Below are 20,837 nucleotides of genomic sequence, written 5' to 3' on the forward strand. Positions count from 1 at the left end.
AGTTTTAAGTTTAAAACTTAAACTGTTGCTTAGTATAAATGAAAACTTTTTAAAGAAATCCAGTGTTATTTCTTTCACATATCTGTAAGAATTTGAGCTAGGGTGTCAAAGTACCAACACGTAGAGTTTCTTAGGAAATCTGCTCTAATGAACGAATGAGTGATTTGTAGTTAACTTAATAGTTGATTTTATTTCAAAGAACATGAGGCATTTGAAAAATAAGTTTTTTTCTGAACCTAATAATACCAATTTTCTCAGCAATTCTTCTTTTTCTGGAACAGTGAAAATAATTATAATATCTGAATGGAGTCCGAGGAGTTCATAGAGTGTTACTGAGTCTGTCTATTTTCTAAGGAAAATTGATTCATTATTTTCAATTATTTTACAGGATCCTTCAAACCAAAAATGTGGTGGAAGAAAGAAAACAGTATCGTTCAGCAGTATGCCATCGGAAAAGAAAATTAGCAGTGCGAGTGACTGCATCAGCTTCATGCAAGCTGGCTGTGAACTGAAGAAAGTCCGGCCAAATTCTCGTATTTATAACCGTTTTTTCACTCTGGACACAGACCTCCAAGCTCTTCGCTGGGAACCTTCCAAGAAAGACCTTGAGAAAGCTAAGCTCGACATTTCCGCTATAAAAGAGATCAGACTGGGGAAGAACACAGAAACATTTAGAAACAATGGCCTGGCTGACCAGATTTGTGAGGACTGTGCCTTCTCCATACTCCATGGGGAAAACTACGAGTCTCTGGACCTAGTTGCCAATTCAGCAGACGTAGCAAACATCTGGGTGTCAGGTTTACGGTACCTGGTTTCTCGAAGTAAGCAACCCCTTGACTTTATGGAGGACAACCAGAACACGCCAAGGTTTATGTGGTTGAAAACAGTGTTTGAAGCGGCAGATGTGGATGGGAATGGGATTATGTTGGAAGACACTTGTGTAGAGTTGATAAAACAACTCAACCCTACCCTGAAGGAATCCAAGATCAGGTTAAAGTTTAAAGAAATCCAGAAGAGCAAAGAAAAACTAACCACACGAGTGACAGAAGAGGAATTTTGTGAAGCTTTTTGTGAACTTTGCACCAGGCCTGAAGTATATTTCTTACTGGTCCAGATATCTAAGAACAAAGAATATTTGGATGCCAATGATCTCATGCTCTTTTTAGAAGCTGAGCAAGGAGTCACCCATATTACTGAGGATATGTGCTTAGACATTATTCGGAGATACGAACTTTCTGAAGAGGGTCGCCAAAAAGGGTTTCTTGCAATTGATGGCTTTACCCAGTATCTGTTGTCGCCAGAATGTGACATTTTCGATCCTGAGCAAAAAAAGGTTGCCCAGGATATGACGCAGCCATTATCTCACTACTACATCAATGCTTCCCACAACACCTATCTCATAGAAGACCAGTTCCGGGGGCCGGCTGATATTAATGGGTACGTTAGAGCTTTGAAGATGGGCTGTCGAAGCATTGAACTCGATGTTAGTGATGGTTCAGACAATGAACCAATCCTCTGTAATCGAAATAATGTGACAACACACCTTTCCTTTCGAAGTGTCATAGAGGTGATAAATAAATTTGCCTTCGTTGCTTCTGAATACCCACTCATCCTCTGCTTGGGAAATCACTGCTCCCTACCACAGCAGAAGATAATGGTTCAACAGATGAAAAAGGTCTTTGGCGATAAGCTCTATACTGAGGCACCTTTGCCATCAGAAACCTACCTCCCATCACCGGAAAAATTGAAAAGAATGATTATTGTGAAAGGAAAGAAATTGCCTTCTGACCCAGATATTTTGGAAGGAGAAGTAACAGATGAAGATGAAGAAGCGGAAATGTCGCGAAGGCTGTCGGTAGATTATAATGGCGAGCAGAAACAAATCCTGCTGTGTAGGGAACTCTCCGATCTGGTGTCCATCTGCAAGTCTGTTCAGTATAGGGATTTTGAACTGTCTATGAAAAGCCAAAACTATTGGGAAATGTGTTCATTTAGTGAAACAGAGGCCAGCCGAATTGCAAATGAGTACCCAGAGGATTTTGTAAATTACAATAAGCGGTTCTTATCGAGAATCTATCCAAGTGCCATGAGGATTGATTCCAGTAACTTGAATCCACAGGACTTTTGGAATTGTGGCTGTCAGATTGTGGCAATGAATTTTCAGACTCCAGGTCCAATGATGGACCTTCACACAGGCTGGTTTCTTCAAAATGGAGGCTGTGGTTATGTTCTAAGGCCATCCATCATGCGGGATGAAGTTTCTTACTTCAGTGCGAACACAAAGGGCATCGTACCTGGGGTGTCTCCTCTCGCCCTTCATATTAAGATCATCAGTGGTCAGAATTTTCCAAAGCCCAAGGGAGCTTGTGCCAAAGGAGATGTCATAGATCCCTACGTTTGTATAGAGATACATGGAATTCCAGCAGACTGTTCAGAACAAAGAACTAAAACTGTCCAACAGAACAGTGATAACCCCATTTTTGATGAAACTTTTGAGTTTCAAGTCAACCTACCTGAGCTGGCCATGATTCGTTTTGTTGTTCTGGATGATGACTACATTGGGGATGAGTTTATAGGACAATACACAATACCATTTGAATGTTTGCAGCCTGGATATCGGCATGTTCCCCTGCGCTCTTTTGTGGGTGACATCATGGAGCATGTAACCCTTTTCGTCCACATAGCAATAACTAACCGAAGTGGAGGAGGAAAGGCGCAGAAGCGCAGCCTGTCGGTGAGAATGGGGAAGAAAGTTCGAGAATACACCATGCTCAGGAATATTGGTCTTAAGACCATAGACGACATCTTTAAAATAGCAGTTCACCCCTTACGAGAAGCCATAGATATGAGAGAAAATATGCAGGTAGGAAAAACTCCAAGCTCTTCTTCCCTACCCCTCCTCCTTCCTTCCCCTGCCTTACTGGTGAACATTGTGTTTTACTAGTGATCTGATTCCTCAAAAAATTATCAGAAAAGTTGTATAAAGCCACTATCACTGAATTAAGTGTTGGCCTGTGATAAAGTAGATATATTTTATGTATGTGATTGTGAATGAATGCTGTGTTGAATTTCACCTCAACTAAACCAGTTAATATAAATGCTTTATAGATCCATTAAATATCCCTGCCACAGAATCAATATGGGGTTGTGTATATGAAACAATGTGAACAAAATAAAATATAAAATATTATATGTATGCACAACATATAAAATATTATCTATATATAGACAATGCTAATTACAAGTATATATATTCAATATTTGCAGACACAAACATGAAAGGGAATTTAAAGTCCTAAAAAGAAATGCAGTGCCTATTAAGTTATTTTAATTAAGTGTATGAAAACAATAATAATAAATTACTCCCCACCAGAGCAACACAACTAAACAAACAATAGTCACCACTTGAACTTGTTGAAAACTATGCAGTCTTCCCTTAGAAAAGTGGTTTAATTGAAAGAAGATTGATTATGGCTTAAACTCTATCCCCTTGTGATCTTGAGCAAATTATTTCAGATCTCTGATCATCAGTTTTCTCCACATAAAGAAAAATAGTAATACATCACAGAATTATTATCAGAATTAAATGACAGTATATGTAAATTGTCTGCTCCTGGCATGTGGAATTTCATCGTTAGTTTCTTTTCCTTCTTGAATGCTTGTGGTCAGAGATGTTGCCAATATCTTTCTTGGCTACTATAGAATATACTTATTCTAGGGTCATGCTACTGAGAAACAACCAAACCACAAGTACTAAGTTCCTGCAATGTGCAAAGAGGTGTTGGTTGGTAGCAGAAGTAGCAGTCTGAGAACACAACAAGAGAAGAACATTTTCCAATGCAGCTTCTTTACCTAACATCGTTTTTAAGTTTTTTTTTTTTTTTTTTAATTTATTCATGAAAGACAGAGAGACAGAGAGAGACAGAGGGAGAAGGAGCCTGATGTGGGACTTGATCCCAGGACTCTGGGATCATGACTTGAGTTGAAGGCAGATGCTTAACTGACAGAGCCACCCAGGAGCCCTAGCTAACATTTAAATAGTAATTCTCACCAAAAAAAAAAAAAAAAAAAAAAAAAAAATCCCTATTTTCAAGATAGAAAACAAGCTTGAAGAAGTTATGTGATTTCCTAAATAGGAATGTTGGTCTTTAAATCCAGAATTGCCTGCCGCCAAAACAGCATGATCATTCATGGTTTTTAGTCAGGTGACGTTGAACCTCAAACCCATAATTTGGTGAATACTTTAGTTTTGCATTATTTCACAGAGAAATTCCAGAATAGACTTAAAATCAATTTTAATTAGCTAAAGTAATGGAAAACAGTATGGTATGTGAATCGTACATGAATACTTAGATTGTAAACATTTTATTTGAAGTGGTTGCCTTAGCCACTATTTTAAAAACAGGCTCCAAATATTAGCATTGTCTATCTGGCTTTTTCTGGCATAATACAAAGCTATTATAAATCCCTATATTAGATTACTTATACATCATTTGTATATCTTACTTTATATATTAGAAGTTTCAATTAGCAATAATCGCGCCTCGGATAAACCTCATTGGCTACGATACTGCCACTGCGCAAAGCCAGAAGTTGACTTTATTTATTTCTATGTAATTCCTGAAATACATCCTTTACACATACTGTGTGTTTAAAATGTGTAGTAAGGGGAGTTGGTTATGATAAAGTTTTCCAGGTAATCCTGATAATTTATATCATCTCAACATAAAGTCTTTTGGGTTTAGGATTATTTGGAGCCTAATCAGAAAAATGAAATACCAATATTGTTGCTAAATTCATTCGACATATAATAGGTTAGGTACTGCTCACTGTTAATAAAATGTGGAATAGTTATAATTTCTATTTCAAATGAATTTTAAAAGCCTGTAAAACATGGACAAATGTAGCTCTGCATGAAATTTATTTTAGTATGTGCATCTGTCAGGTGCATTTCTGATGGGATGACAAAGAAATACCATTGATGGTTAGTCAAATGCATGGCGGTGGGTAATGGCAGCCTGGTACCTTGAGGGGGAAAAGCCCAAAGGAGACGCACTCCAATGTATAATGACATGTTCTTATGATCATCATACTACAAATGGAATAAGATATGCACAACCAGCCAAGCCTAGTTTGTGTGAATATTCCAGTGCTCTGCTTTGAAATGCACTGTGTAGCCTTGGTTCACAATCAGCTTTGCTTTATGGCATGTTTGTGGCAGTTGCTAAAAATTGACAAAGACGAGGTATAATAGTGAATTAGTTCTGTGTGTTATCTCGGTACACATTATGCTTCTGGTTAATTATAATCCAGTTTCCTCCAAATTACATATGTATCGGAGGGTATACTTTTAATGAATATACTTTTGTGTAAACCTAGAAGTGCTCGGGTGATGTGTCATGTGGTCAGAAGTCTAATTCCATGTTTGCTTCCCCACAGAATGCCATAGTGTCTATTAAGGAACTGTGTGGACTTCCTCCAATTGCCAGTCTGAAACAGTGCCTGTTGACCCTGTCCTCCCGGCTCATCACCAGTGACAATACTCCTTCAGTCTCTCTTGTGATGAAAGACAACTTCCCTTATCTGGAGCCTCTGGGGGCAATTCCAGATGTGCAGAAAAAAATGTTGGCTGCTTATGATCTGGTAGGAAATTGTGATTTTAGATTTCTTATCTGGGTGTGGGGGGAGAGAGGGGGCGGGGAATCAGCTGGCAGGGGCTCTTTTGTGGAACTCTGATGAATAAATCACATTGGGGTGGCAGGCAGAGCTGGCCCACTCAGTTCCCTTAAGCCCCAGTGAAGACCTCTGGGGCAATGCTTTGAACCCAGAGCCCCATAGATTACCCACAGAAATTCTCTGCATCAGTAAGGAATGAATTATTAAGTCTTCAAAAACATACACAGTTTCCCATCATCTAAATGACTTTGGCCTGCAACATAACCATTTAATTGTGTACCTGTAAGAAATGGCCATATGTTTCTCAGGGCTGCCTTGTGATGTTTGAGACAAAATATTTCTCTGGAATTTATATTTCTTTTTTTCTAAAGATTTTATTTTTTTTTGAGAGAGCGAGAGTGGTCACAGAACACAAGCAGGGGGAGGGGCAGAGGCAGAGGAAGAAGCAGACACCCCACTGAGCAGTTAGCTAGATGCAGGGGCTCAATCCCAGGACCTCGACTATCATGACCTGAGTGGAAGGCAGACCCTTAACTGACTGAGCCACCCAGGCGCCCCTGGAATTTATATTTCTAAGCTAATACTGTTAGATTTTTAAAATATATAATGTGATTTATATAGTAATTAAATTTAAAATTAAATTTTAAAAAAGATTTTATTTATTTATTTGACAGACAGAGATCACAAGTAGGCAGAGATAGAGGAGTAAGCAGGCTCCCCGCTGAGCAGAGAGACCGATGTGGGGCTCCATCCCAGGATCCGGGGATCATGACCTGAGCCTAAGGCAGAGCCACCCAGGCGCCTCAGTAATTAAATTTAAAAATAATTATATTTTTGCATCTCCTAATTCCATAAAAAAATAAGGAACAAATGAAAATCTGGAAAAATTTGTAACATATATACCAGATAAATTGTACCTATCCTTAAATTAGAAAATGCACTCAAAAATTGGTAAGAAGGGACACCTGAGTGGCTCAGTCGGTTAAAGCAGGTGACTCCGGATTGTGGCTCAGGTCATGATCTCAGGGTCTTGGGATGGAGCTCAGAGGGGAGTCTACTTCAGGCTTCTCTCTCTCCCTCTGCACCTCCTCCTGCTTGCTCACTCTTTCTCTCTAAAATAAATAAATCTCTGAAGAAAAAAAAAATCAGTAAGAAAAAAAATATGGAGAAAAATATCTTACATCAGTAAGGTGTTAAGTACAGCTTGATAAAAGAGTGCAACACTATCATGGCCTAAAAATACAGTTTTACTCTTTCAAATAAAAACCTGGAGACCAGCCTTCTAGGATGGAACTTCTGTAAAGTTCTTAGGAACCTAGGCTCCCTCTAGCTTTCTGCTCTACCATCCCTATAGTGTGACCCTTATCCTTATAGTCCAAAATGGCTGTTGAAACTCCAACCATAACATCTGCATTCCAACCATGAAGAGTGATGAAGAGAAAATAGAGGGCATATTTTTTGCTTTTAAGGACATTTCTCTGAAATAGCATAGATCATTTTTGCTTATATTTCATCAGCCTAGAATTAATGCATAGCTACTACTTAGCTACAAAGGAGAATGGAAAGTGTCTTTATCTCAAGGGTCTATGTGTCCAGCTAACAGTTATCTCTTCTGTTACTAAGAAATAGAGGAGAGTTATTAGAGGATAACAAATATTCATTGCTTCAGAGGTGAACAAGAAATTCATGTATCTCTTCCACCCCTCAAAAAAAAAAAAAAAGAAAATCTAAAAACATAATTAACCTTAAAATAAGTTTTAAATTAAAGATATTGAAGAAATATAGTGAAATATTCCCTCTCTCATTAGGACTAAAAAATATTATCTCTGATAGAGAATTTAAGGTAATGGATACTTTCATCCATTTACCTCTACTAGGAAAATAAACTAGTATAATTTGGGGGGAGATAAATTTGGCAATATAATTTAAAATGTTTATCCCATTTGATTTATGCATTTGTTTTCTGGGATTTATTCTAAGGCAATAATACATAATACATTTATGTTTAATAATATTTACATAGAGCTATTAGTTAAATAAAATACAGTAAACCAATATTATGGACTCTTTCAAAGCCACTAAATCATGCATTCAAAGAATATTTAATGGTATGGAAAACTTCTCATAAAATATTTTGTGAAAAAGTCCAGCTACAAAAAAATTACACACTATAGGATTTAAATTGTATTTACACGTATACACATCACACATCTAAAATGTTAACAGAATATTTAGAGTGATTATTTTTAAGTAAGGAGAATGAACTTTATTTTCTTGTTTATGCTTTTCTACTTTTTATCCTATATTTGCAAAACTCTTTACAATGAACCCAACTAATTTCCTTAGTTGAACAAAAAATAATAAATATTAAGAAAGAAAAGAAAAATATTTTATCCTTAAAAAAATAAGTAGAGGAAAGACATTTGGGATAAACATCCTACAACTGAAAAAGAAAAAAACAAAAACAAAACCCCGTAGAATGCGTTCCGCTTCTGAATGATCACACCGCTTATAAACTGTACTCCATGGTTGCTGGGGGAAACTTCACCTATTACCTACATCTCATTTCTCATGAAATAAATCTTTTCATCATAAAAGTGGGGCCTGAAAGCTATTCAGTGAGTAGGTATAATTGCCATCTAAGAGGTAAAATTAGGGTACGAGTTGCCATAGAGACAGACAGTTGAAATCACTTATTCCTCCAATTCTCTGTGAAGCTAAGAAAGAAAAATCATTCCTTGGGAGGGGAGGCTGGTCCCCTGGAGCTGGGCTTGGAATAAGCAGAAAAGCACCTGGACTATGTTTGGCCAATTTCCATTTCACATCCCCAAGTGTCCAATGCTGTTTTGTTTTTTCAGTTCTATCTGCTGGAGCTAAATCTGGACATCAGCCTTTTTCTCATTTGTATTTTTAAAATGCAGTTTGTAATTACAGACATAGCATGGCTTTCCAAACCTTCAGGAAGAGCTACAGTAGAAGGCAGAAATACTTACAATGATATCTTCATTTAGAGTTCCCTATGGAAATGGTTTTTCATATTGGTAGGGAACTGGATATAAATATCCCTATGCCAAGTGGTCAATTCGGCAGACCAGCAAGTGACTGGAAGCTCTTCTGATGGCTCTGTTGGGTTATTTCTTTTGGGGGGAACGTGGTTGGGAACTTATACAAGGAACGGTATTGGCCTTGAATGTAAAAATATCATTTTTACTTTCGAGGATTTGCACTGCATTGGTCGGCATCTTCAATGCTCTTGATAGATCAGTGTTATTATTTTAAAGAAGACTTCTAAAATATTCTGTAGATTGAGTAATCATTTTATTTTATTTATTTATTTTAAAAGATTTCGTTTATTTGTTTGTTTATTTATTTATTTATTTAAGAGAGACAGAGATAGCAAGAGAGAACATGAGCCGGGAGGAGAGGGAGAAGCAGGCTCCCCCCGAGCAGGGAGCCCAATGCAAGGCTCCATCTCAGGACCCTGGGATCGTGACCTGGGCTGAAGGCAGATGCTTTGCCAACTGAGCCACTCAGGTGCCCATCAAGTACTCATTTTAAAAAACAAGAATTGGATCTTGTCACTTTCTTGCTGAAAATCCTACAGTGGTTTCCCATTAAAATAAAATGGAAACTCCTTACTGTGAAGTTATGATCTGGCCTTGCATACCTATCTCATTCCCCTCTTCCAAGGTCTCCTGCCTCTCCCAACCTCACCCTCACACTCTCCTGTTCACTACCAGCCTGCTCCCAACCGGCCACACAGCCTTTTTTTTCTTCCTTTCTCTCTCTCTCTCTTTCCCTCTTCCTTTCCTTCCTTCTACCCACCCTCCCTCCTTCCCTTTTTTTCCTTCCTCCCTCCTTTCTTCCTTCCTTCCTTCCTTCCTCTTTCTTTCTTCCTTCCTTCTTCTTTTCTTTCTTTCTTTCTTTCTTTCTTTCTTTCTTTCTTTCTTTCTCTCTCTCTCTCTCTCTCTCTCTCTCTTTCTTTCTTTCTTTCTTTCTTCTTTCAAGTTTGTTCCCATCTCTAGGTTATTTTATTTGTGGTTCCCTCTGCCTGAAATGTTCTGTTGCATGAATAGTTGCTTCTTATCTCTTAATTCTTAGCAAAATATCATATCCTCAAAGACATCTTCCCTTACCACTGTCCCCACCTGTCACTCTATCATATAACCTTGTTTTATTTCCATCACCCTACTTAGCAGGGTTGAAAAACATTTTGCTTGACTTTTTGTTTAATTTCTGTCCTCCTTCACCCTTCAATTTAAATGTATACTCCATGAGGGCACAGACCCTGTCTGTCTTGCTTATTACTCTTACCTCTTGCATCTAAAACAGTGCTAGCATGTACTATGTTACCTTTAATGTCAGTTGAATAAAAAGTAAATAGAAGCATTTATTGTTGGTGAAAATAGTGTAGTTTTGATGCCATAGTTGATGTGTTTATGGTAAATCTTTCAATCTTGTATGTTTTACCTCTGTGACACACACTAACCAAATTATTCCCTGTCTTAAACATATAGTTAGAAAACCTATAGACTGAGGCAAAACTATGGAATAATAAAAAGATCAAGGGGCCAGGGAAAGGGGCAGGAGGGGGTGAGGAAGGGAGGGATAGATAGGTGGAGCACAGAGGATTTTTAGGACACTGAAACTATTCTATATGATGCTGTAGTAGTGGATACATATCATTATGCATTTGTCAAAGCCCATAGAATGTATAATACAAAGAGTTAATCCTAGTGTAAACTCTGGATTTTAGCTAATGACATTCTATCAATATTGGCTCATCAGTTGTAATAAATATACCATGCTAAAGAAAGATGTTGATAGTAGGAAAACTGGGGATTGGCTTGGAGTGTTTATGGGAATTCTCTGTACTTTCAGCTCAGTTTTTACGTAAACCTAAAACTTCTCATAAAAATAAAGTCTGAAACAATTCCTTACAGACTATTAATAATAATAATAAAAAAAAAACATTTGGATGACTAAGGCAGAAAACAAATCCAGGGTGGCGGTGGTGGTAAGGGGGCAGGTACCCCAAAATGAACAGTTTGAATGTTCAACTCAAATCACCTCAATATTTGGATTCCTCAAAAATGGTACTGAATTGTATAGATGCCAGCTAAGAGGAAAAGATGTAACCACTAAGAAAAGTACAATACATTTAGAATAAAAAAAGACCAGAACGCATTTCCAGACAGATACGAATTTGGCTTATTTCAGCCTCAAAAGAAACAAATCAGGCAACTAGTAACGTCCGTTTACTGAAAACCAACCTGAGTGTATGAAACAGTACTACTTATCAACAGGAAATGAAGTGAAAGTATTTTAGAAAACATTGACCCTGAGTTCATCTGCACAGATTTTTGCTAACTTTAGCTTTCCCTAATGACCTGAGATGGTTCTCTTCCTTACCAAACACTGGTAATATGTGGAAATATATCCTCTTGAGGGTCTTAAAAATTTAGTCTTAAAGGTCATTTTAGTAATTCTATTATAGTATCTGTGTTAATCAAACACCAAATATATCCATAGTAGAGTGCGCTTATTTATGTGGCATAATTTCAGAAGACTGCTTCCCCCTATTCCATATCTTATTAAAACATGCATTTTCTATCTGCTCACTGGTACTTGGAATTTCAAAATTACAACCAATTCCTTTGGTTGAAGACTTTTTAATCTCATTTAAAATGCAAAAAAAAAAAAAAAGAAATTTCTGTGAATATTAACACATTGAACTATCAGTAATTTGTAGCTTTGAATGAATTTCAGAGATTCTGTCCTACCTGGGATTTTTACCTGGGAAAAGGAAGAGATCTTAATGACAGAATGTTCCCCAAGTCTGGGTTAGGTAAGAGTGGAGTTGCTTAAAGAATTATAATTTGTCCTGAGAACTACAGTCTCCCTTATGACTCCAAATACGGATACAGTTATGTAAATGCCTGTCTGATATTTAGGGCAGCAGAAGCAGAGGTGACTTTGCTAATATCAGATACATGTCCCAGCCGAGATGGGATGTGACAACTTCTGAAACGCACTAAAGCAAACTGGGAACATTATTAATCAGTAACTGAAGGAAGTAGAACAAGGCCTAAAAGCTGAAGATAGAATTGATGCCTCCTTCCCGGACCAAAGACACACAGTGGAGGGCCATTGGCCTTAGACTCCCTGTACTACTGTTTCGGTGCCTCTATATGGCCTTTAGGATGGGTTTTCAGAAACTGTATTAAGAATTTCATTGAAAACCAGGGTACCATTTCTAAGAGACCTGTCCCTTTATTGCATTGTGATTTTTTTCCCTCAGGTCTTTGAAAGAGCAAGCTTCTCTTCCCCACACTGGCTTTCCGCTTTCTCTAAGAAAATATCCACTGAACTAGGCAATGCAGTCATAGAGTCACTCACTGCCCAGTCTTTTAAGGTTGCCAATGCAGTGTTTTAATTTACAATTCAATATTAATGAGATCCATTGTTTCTTTCCTCATGTTTTTTCTCATAGGTATCCATTTCCTTTTCCTTTCTTTCCTCTTTCCTTCCTCCCTCCCTCCCTCTTTCTTTTCCTTTTCTTTCTTTCTTTCTTCCTTCCTTCCTACCTTCCTTCCTTCCTTCCTTCTTTTCTTCTTTTTTGTACCCCTTTTCTTACACTGTCTTAGCTAAGGTTCTCACCAGACTCTCTTCTCCTCCTGCTTGGGGTTTTCAATAGACCGACTTGTCTTCATTTAGTCTCTACCTTTCCCTCTGTCAACAATTGGAATAGTCATCCTCAAATTCTTTGATTTTTTTTTTACCTAGACTTGTCTTCACCCTCCAGTGCTGGCTGTTTTCCAATCTCACTTCCCATTTCTTTCTGTGGGAACCCTCTCCTTTACTCAAGCTGCTGTCTTTTCCATCTCCTTTTCATTTTCCATCCTTTGTGTTTCCATTCTATATCACCTAGAATGCCTTCCTAGCCTTAATTCCCTCTCCAACAATCTAAGTCCAGATCTTTGTCCTAATTTCTCACAAAACTGACATTAAAAAAAGATTCATTTATTGAGCTTATTATAACATTCAATGCATATCAAATATAAAGAACTTTAGTAGATTTTGTGCAATACAGAGATGAACAAACAGAGACAGGTATCAGCACAGATAGCCATATGTAAACCTTGACAGCTCTTTGACTCAAGACAAACATAAATAAAATGAAATGAGAACGTGTATATTTTCTGATTGTAAAACAACACTTTCTCTTCTAATGTATCACTTTGTATATGTCATTAGGCTTTTGATTAGTCAACTCAACAAACATATTTTGGATACCTGTTACTGTACAAGTTGCTAGAGGGACGAAATGGTCTGAATTAAAATTTTCTATCCTTTAGGAACAGGAAGTCCTGGTAGGAAGGCAGGACTTACACCTAAAAAGGGCAGGAACAGGCGTGTGTGGGTGGCTCAGATGGTTAAGCATCTGCCTTTAGCTCCAGGTCCTGGGGATGGAGCCCCATGTTGGGCTCCCAGCTCAATGGGGAGTCTGCTTTTCCCTCCCCCTCTGCTTCTCCCGCTGATTGTGCTCTCTCTGTTTCTCTTTCTCTCTCTTGCAAATGAATAAATAAAATCTTAAAAAAAAAAAAAAAAGGTAGGAACAGAGACATACAAGGTCCAGATGGTGGAGCAGATGATATTTTATGTCCAGAGCAGGATGGAGTCTGAGGACTTTGAGTACTATGATGCACTTTTCACAGTGACTTGTAATAGACCACTCCCCAAATTCCACTCCGTGCTCAGCGGAGTTGATTTACAAAGAATTTTTTTTTTTTAATTTTCTCTCTCTCTCTTTTTTTCTTAAAAGATTTATTTATTTATGTATTTGACAGACAGAGATTACAAGTAGGCAGAGAGGCAGGCAGAGAGAGAGAGGTGGAAGCAGGCTCCCTGTTGAGCAGAGAGCTTGATGCGGGGCTCGATCCCAGGACCCTGGGATCATAACCTGAGCCGAAGGCAGAGGCTTTAACACACTGAGCCACCCAGGTGCCCCTTAATTCTCTCTTGAATGTTCTTATTTTCATTCACCTCCCCGTTCTGTAAAGAGGACCCACAAAGGTTGTTCAGGACCTTCTGGCATTTTTGTCCAATGTCTACTCTAGGCACTAAATGGGTGATTCAAGGATGTATGGTCCTTGTTACTCTTGGGCAGCTCATTTGCACATTCTCAGGTTATGATAGATCCTTCATAAGGAGTAGCAGATGCAAGTGAGAAGTCCCTATTTACAACTAATTTTATTTTATTTTATTTTTTTAAAGATTTTATTTATTTATTTATTCAACAGACAGAGATCACAAGTAGGCAGAGAGGCAGGCAGAGAGAGAGGAGGAAGCAGGCTCCTTGCTGAGCAGAGAGCCTGACGCAGGATTCCGTCCCAGGACCCTGAGATCGTGACCTGAGCTGAAGGCAGAGGCTTTAACCCACTGAGCCACCCAGGCGCCCCAATTTACAACTAATTTTAAAAGAAAAATACTGTCTAACCTTTATATAACTTTTTTCTTTAGATAGCTGAATTTTGCTTTTCTAATGTTCCTACCTGTCTATTTTTTCATGCATCATCAAGAAGTAATTGCTTTACATATTTGGGTTTTTTCAGTGTTTTAAATTAATGTGAAAACTTTGGGGTAATTAGTGTTTTGAATACAACATTTAGAAGTGGAATAGTTACAGGAGATCATAAGTGTAAAAATAAACACAAAGTGTTCTCTGAAAGTGACTTCTGTGCTGAATTATTTAACATTAACATAAAAGTTAAAACTTTACTATGGTAAGAGCAACAGATTTTCTGGAGATAAAAGAGAAATCAAAGCAATCTAGAGAACATGGGTCAAGGGTTATTTAATCTTTTACTAAGTCAGTTGGGGTATGATTTGGAGAATAGTTGATTATGTTAGCATGACCAGGATTGTAGTGAAAATAACTAATTGCTATCTTTAATTAGTCTTGCAATGGAATCAGTACACTGGTAGGTATCAGTTCATCCATCCATAATGGGTTGGACTAAATACATTCTCTTCTGTTAGTGTTATTACAAAGATATATTGGAGCTTGGGATACAGAAAAGATGTGGTATATCTCCAGTTTCTCCATGCAGTTTTGCTTATTGAAATCAATTTAAATTGAAATTAGTAAGTCATAGACACTCTCCTTCCATCACTCTCTCATTGTGAAGTTTGTGTGGAACTGTATATTAGTCTGCATTTCAGAAAGTATGTTGGCTTGTATAGTAATGGAATGCAGAAAAAGAACAGCTTGCTGGCAGGTGCCAAAATAGAGCTGGTTATTGATAAACAAGATATAATATACTCAGTGCATTGAAACTTCCTTTAATTGTGGGTGTGGCAGTGTCTTCTGGTACATTTTTTGTGTATGGGGGAAATTGTCAGCATCTCAAAGGCTGATGGGATTTCCACTTGGTAGCAGGGTCCTAAGAACACTGGACACCAGGGGTGCATCAACAAGCTGGCTGCATCTTAGGCTGTGAATTCCTCTGTGAAATATTGTTCATGTGTCTTCAAATTTTGCTTTGCATTTCTGAATGCTCAAGTGAAAATTCTAGAGATGGTTCACGATGGTTAGTAACCTGATAATTTTATGAATGAACTTAATGTTAATCATAGTGGGGTAAAAGTTATCATTTTAAATGATTATTCAAGATATAGCTGAACACTATATCTTGGAAGTAGAACACCTGAAGAAAAGGTGAGATAATCCCTTTATCCAGAAAGCAGCTCCCTGAAGTAAATCCTATCAATATCATGGATGTGGAGACAAGTATCCTTTGGCCTGCTCTGTGTGAGCTCTCTTGTCCTATGCCATCTTAACTCAGGCTTGGAAATGGGACTCAGAGCTATTCCCAGGATAGAGGATACTTTGTTGCATACATCAAATGCAGTGGACTTCCAGTGAATTTGCAAATGTTCTGGCCTTGTGTGTATACCTGTTTCACCAAAAAGTAACAGTCTCCATAGGATTGACTTTGCTTAAAAGCAAAAGATGTCAATTTATTAATAGTTCATCTGATTTAAAAATTTTAAGGACATTAAAAATTAAAGGAAATTATTTTCCCCAGTTGGCAAATATATATGTAACAGCAATCAGATTTTAAAAGGTATTGAGTTTGATCAAATTTAGGTCTTATTTTAAATTATCTACAGAATTAAAACTAAAACCCAGTGTTTTGCTTAGAAGGAAGGTAAGAGATAGTTTAATTATTTCAGTCTTTTTAAGAGGAGAGAACAAAATAGGTCTAGAGCAGATAGGCATATTCTTAAGTAATTAACTTTACAAATTAGGTAACTCCTTCCTGAAAGAGCAGTGGATGCCTCTGAGTACATTTCTTTCTAGGCTTGGTAGGAAGACTATGTGGTTGGTGCCTTTTGCAAATTAGATTTAGAAGGAGAAGGAGTCAGGGCAAAATATAATTTTATGATACTTTACTTGGCAAATTTTACTTTATTAATGTTTGTCACTGACCTTACTTGCAGTAGAAATTCTATATTTTAAAATGATTTCAGTATCACAATTCATAAAGCTTAGATCTTTTCTTCAAGACCCTGAGTTCTAGTCTAAACTACTTCACTGACCAGTGAAATAGTCATATAACACATAGGTTAAAACTTTCAGGAAAGTCCATCTGGGGCTCATTTTTTTCTGATGGGGGTCTTTATGGTGTTTCTAAATATAAAGTTCTGTGGTTCTAGGAATTTGGATATAATCAGGAGAAATTTGGAATCTATGGAAGATTTATGAGTCTTGGTATGACGAAAGTTCATCTTTTCAGTACCATTCAATAGTTACATTGACTCTGCAATGACCCTAGGCAATTCCTTATTGAGAAGAGCTGAAAGGACAGTTTATTCACACAGGTTGGACACTTTCATCCACCTCTGAGTAAAAGCATTACTTCCCCCTTCAGTAAAATTTTTGTTTTAAGTAAGTGATTTTGATCTTAACTGACAACTTTACACACCCTGTTCAGGACACATCTAATGCTTAAAGTAATGCTAATCTTTATCCGGGTAAGCCCTCTATTCTTTTATTTTTTTATTTATTTGACAGAGAGGGAGAGAGAGGGAGAGAGAGAGTTCACAAGTGGGCAGGGAGAGGGGAAAGCAGGCACCCTGCTGAGCAGAGAGCTGGATGTGGGGCTTGATCCCAGGACCCTGAGATGGTGACCTGGAGCCAAAGGCAGAGGCTTAACCCACTGAACCACCAGGCGCCCTAGTCCACTGATTCTTTTAGACTCAAAGCCTTAGTAAGGAAATAAGATCCATTAGGAGATATTCATGTGACAGAACCAAACAAAATCTCTTTGTATTACCACAACAAGCAAAGGCAACTGGGAGCTAAGGCTGAGACGTCAGATATGTAAATCCAGGACACTCCCAGATTCAATGGAGTCAACCCAGCCTTCACTTGATAAATACACTAATTACCCAGCTGTGGGATTATATGAGGACCTGCTTCTCACCTTCTCTCCTTGGCTTTAGCACTTTATATTTCATTTATGGTAGGATCTGTAGAGACCTTGGAAGATTAAACTCAAATCAATTGTTTTTCTTTCTTTATGACTTAGATAAGCCAGTGGGAGAGGTTGAAATTGTTGATTTAAATGTGGTTAGGAATTATTGGTGTATTTTGGCCATCCATCTTGTCTTCTCTGCAACTACTAATAATTGAAATTTGCAGAAATAGAATAAAATTGTTTTTTTCTAAGTGCAATGGAAGCTGTTACCATAGAGAAGAAGATCAAAAGCTCTCATGAGAAAAGTCCATTTGAGCAGTGACTTTAAGATAATGATGAGTATTTTAGAGTAATACTTATGAATCTTATTACTAAAGGATTTCAGATTATCCTCTAAGTAATCTCATAGGGATGCTCTTCTATGTTGAAAATTAAATCATACTTGATTAGCTCTTTACAAAGTGATCTCTTAGACAAGGGAAAAACAAGCTTCTTACTATGAGGTTAACAAATATTTACTTGGGGGATTTTGAAGAGAACTTGAATCATGGGATTTGTTGAATGTTTTGGTTCTGGATTTAATTTACCTTAAATAAGTAATAAAGTTTATTTATTTGTTTTAAAGATTTATTTGAAAGAGAGAGACAGAGTCAGAGACAGCAAGCAGTGAGGAGAGGAAGAAGGAGAGAAACTCGAGCAGACTCCTTGTTGAGCACAGAGCTCAGCTTGGGCTCCATCCCGTTACTCTGAGATCATGACTTGAACCAAAACCAAGAGTCGGATGCTCAACTGACTGAGGCAACCAGGTGCCCTAGTAATAAAGTTTAAAAATTCATTGTATTTTCTAATACTTAAGTAATACATTGACTATAGGTATAATCCTCTTAAAAGCTTTGTGTTTATTTGAAAGTAAACTCATGCAAGATTATAGAAAAATGGAGAAGTCTAGAAAAAAGACTAGAGATAAAAAGAGAAATAAGAGTTCCAAAAGACAGGGATGCCTGGGTGACATAGTCAGTTAAGTGTCCGACTCTCGGGCTCCATGCTTAGCATGAGGTCTGCTCAAAGACTCTGTCCCTCTTCCTCTGCCTCTTCCCTCCAACTCTCTCTCAAAGAAAGAAATCTTTAAAAAAAAAAAAAAAGAGTTCCAAAAGACAAGTATAGGTTTGAGAAATGATTAATAGTAAATAAAATACTATATTGTGGGTAATTGATACATGAAAGAAATAAATATCACACAGTGAAAAGGGAAAAAGTGATTATATAAATGAATTGATGAATATGTGGCTGTAAAGGTAAATAAGTTCCTGATATAGTGGAATTACAATTTACTGGGGAAATTATGGGTGGGAGATAATGGAAGTAAATAATTGCAATTTGAAGTAGAAAATAAGAAATTTTATAAACAGACTAAAAAATAGAATGTTGGAATATGGAGGTGAGAGGGAGAGGGATAGGGAAATCAGGACAGCAGTGGAAGGGGGGCACTGAAATGAGCTTGGAAGCTGGTAAGATTTTGACCAGGAGAGATGACTTAAGAAGACTTATCTAATAGTAAGAAATGTGTAGAAGGAGGAACAAGTAGGGTCTGTATTTGGAGAAGCGTGATTCATACAGGGATCTGGGAGAATTAGGAAGCCATGGGGGGAACGGCTGCTGAGGCAAATGGGAAGACTTGAATTCTGGTTTAAAATTTTTTTACTTCGTTCAGTAGGCAAAGGAGAAAATGATAAAGCCAGGAAGTAACTAGTGCTATGTTTTTGGAAGATGATTCTGAAAGTGGTATTGAGAAGGAGTAAGGTGGGAAGAACCAGAACCTGCCAGTAGCTGAGCAGGGATTCAAAGCCACCTCTGAGTGCCTTCAAGAGAGCTTTGTGAGCATTTGAAGAAAATAGGAGATATTTCTTTTCTTTTCTTTCCTTTTTTTTTTTTTTTTTTTTGGCTAGAGTTGGGGTGGGAATCGGTGAATGAGATGGAGAAGAACATATTTTTAATGATGACATTTGAGATACAACTAGAATTTGAAAGATGGTCCAGAGAGTGGACTTAAACCAGGAGTGTTGTGATTAAAGAAGGAAACAAAGGGATAAAAGTGGCAGGTTAGGCAAATCTTGGTGACTGACAAAATGTAGGAGCTTATCTTCTGGATGCAGTGAGGCAAAGAGAATGTTGGAGATATGAACCTGGATGTCTGGATGAGACAGAGAATGCTGGAAATTACAGGCACAGGTATCTGGTAGTCTAAGCATCTCTACCTCATTTGTTCTCTGCAGATAGCAAAGGGGTGATTAAAGGAGTAAATGAGGGGTTTGGTTATAAAAGTAAGGGTAAGCAGTAGAGAAGCAACAGTGGATGGTGAGCACCCCAACAATAGCAGCAGCGCAAAGCTGTCATTACTCTCAGGCCTAAAGGAGAAGGGGAGGGAGCCATTCGGGCACACAGTTGTATCTGCACCGGGCAGAGAGGGGCCATCCACAGGAGCTGTGGTCTTGTAGAGAGGAAGCTATGGAGCCACAGTCCAACAGGAAGGGAATGGTCAAGGGAGTAACTATCCTAAGCCTTCTCTCTTCGGGCCTCCTGCCATGATCCCTTGCTGATGGGCCCCTTTGGCCATCCCAACAGAAGTCACAGGCAAGGGAGCCTGCTTGATGCTACCTGCAGAGACCAACCTCCCCAGCACGGAGCATGACAGAGAGTGCATCTGGAGGGGTGAATAGAGAGGACCCAGCATAGGCAACTCCTCAGTAAAAATTTGAGAATGTGTTCATTCGTAAATGATATAAACTTAATAACATAACAACGTATACAGTAAAAACCAAATCAGGAATAGAAATTAGCATTGGATTTTAAAAGTTTTACTTACAAATAATAGAAATAAATCTTTTTCTCTTCTAATGTAATTGGATATGTTGATCTGATCCCACTGTAACCGTTTTCACGTGTGTGTGTTGCTGAGGAAGAAATCATGCTGTGAGTGGAATGAGGAGAGGCTCTGCCATCTTCACATTTTTGCTGGTGCTTGGGTGATCTTCATCTTCTCAGGAATCCATACTGGGAAGATTTAGTTTATTTAGGACAAGACACTATAAATAGTATTGCTCTACTACTTTACAGGCATATGTAAGTTGTAATATTCTGGAAGAAACCAATAAATGAGGCTCCGGTTAGCCCTTCTTCCATGTGGAATTCCCTTCTTTCTTGTCTTTTTTCACTTACCACAGTAGAGACATCTGATCTTGACTTGGCAAGGGGGGCAGGGTCAATCTGTAAAGCTTAATTTCTGTTCTAGTTTTACAGATAAAATAAACCTGAATAAAAGTCCTTATTGTTTCTTCTCACACCTCGAAGTATTGTCTTGTGCTCTCTGCTCCAGAGTGCACGTACCTCCCTACTTCAGAAACTGTTGTGGTAGTCCATTGAAAGTATGAATCTGGAATTTAGGAGAGGGGGCAGTGTTGGGAACACCAGCTTTGAAATGATCTGCATGAGAATAATATTTCATAGCTCTAGGAATGGATGAAATTACTATGAGGATGAAATTACTATGAAATTACTATGAAAGGAAAGAATGGAGAGCTGAGGCCAGGCAGCTCAAAAGATTCCTACATGTATAGATATAAAAAAGGAGAAAGAGGTAGTACAGGAGTCAGAGAAAGAGTGAAGCCGAAAAAGAAA

At 37.9% G+C, this 20,837-nt stretch overlaps 1 protein-coding gene across 1 annotated transcript in view; it reads left to right on the forward strand.

Moving 5' to 3' along the window:
* LOC111141861 (phospholipase C like 1 (inactive)) overlaps positions 1–20,837 on the forward strand; it is a 355,744-nt gene that overhangs the window by 271,751 nt on the left and 63,156 nt on the right. The window contains exons 2-3 of the mRNA XM_022494707.1: positions 389–2,863; positions 5,440–5,643. Of these exons, the coding sequence (XP_022350415.1) occupies positions 389–2,863; positions 5,440–5,643 (2,679 nt within the window). The remainder of the gene's footprint in view (positions 1–388; positions 2,864–5,439; positions 5,644–20,837) is intronic.

This window comes from Enhydra lutris, unplaced genomic scaffold, assembly GCF_002288905.1.
Source record: "Enhydra lutris kenyoni isolate GAN:26980312 unplaced genomic scaffold, ASM228890v2 scaffoldscaffold1, whole genome shotgun sequence".
NCBI classification, from domain to species: domain Eukaryota; kingdom Metazoa; phylum Chordata; class Mammalia; order Carnivora; family Mustelidae; genus Enhydra; species Enhydra lutris.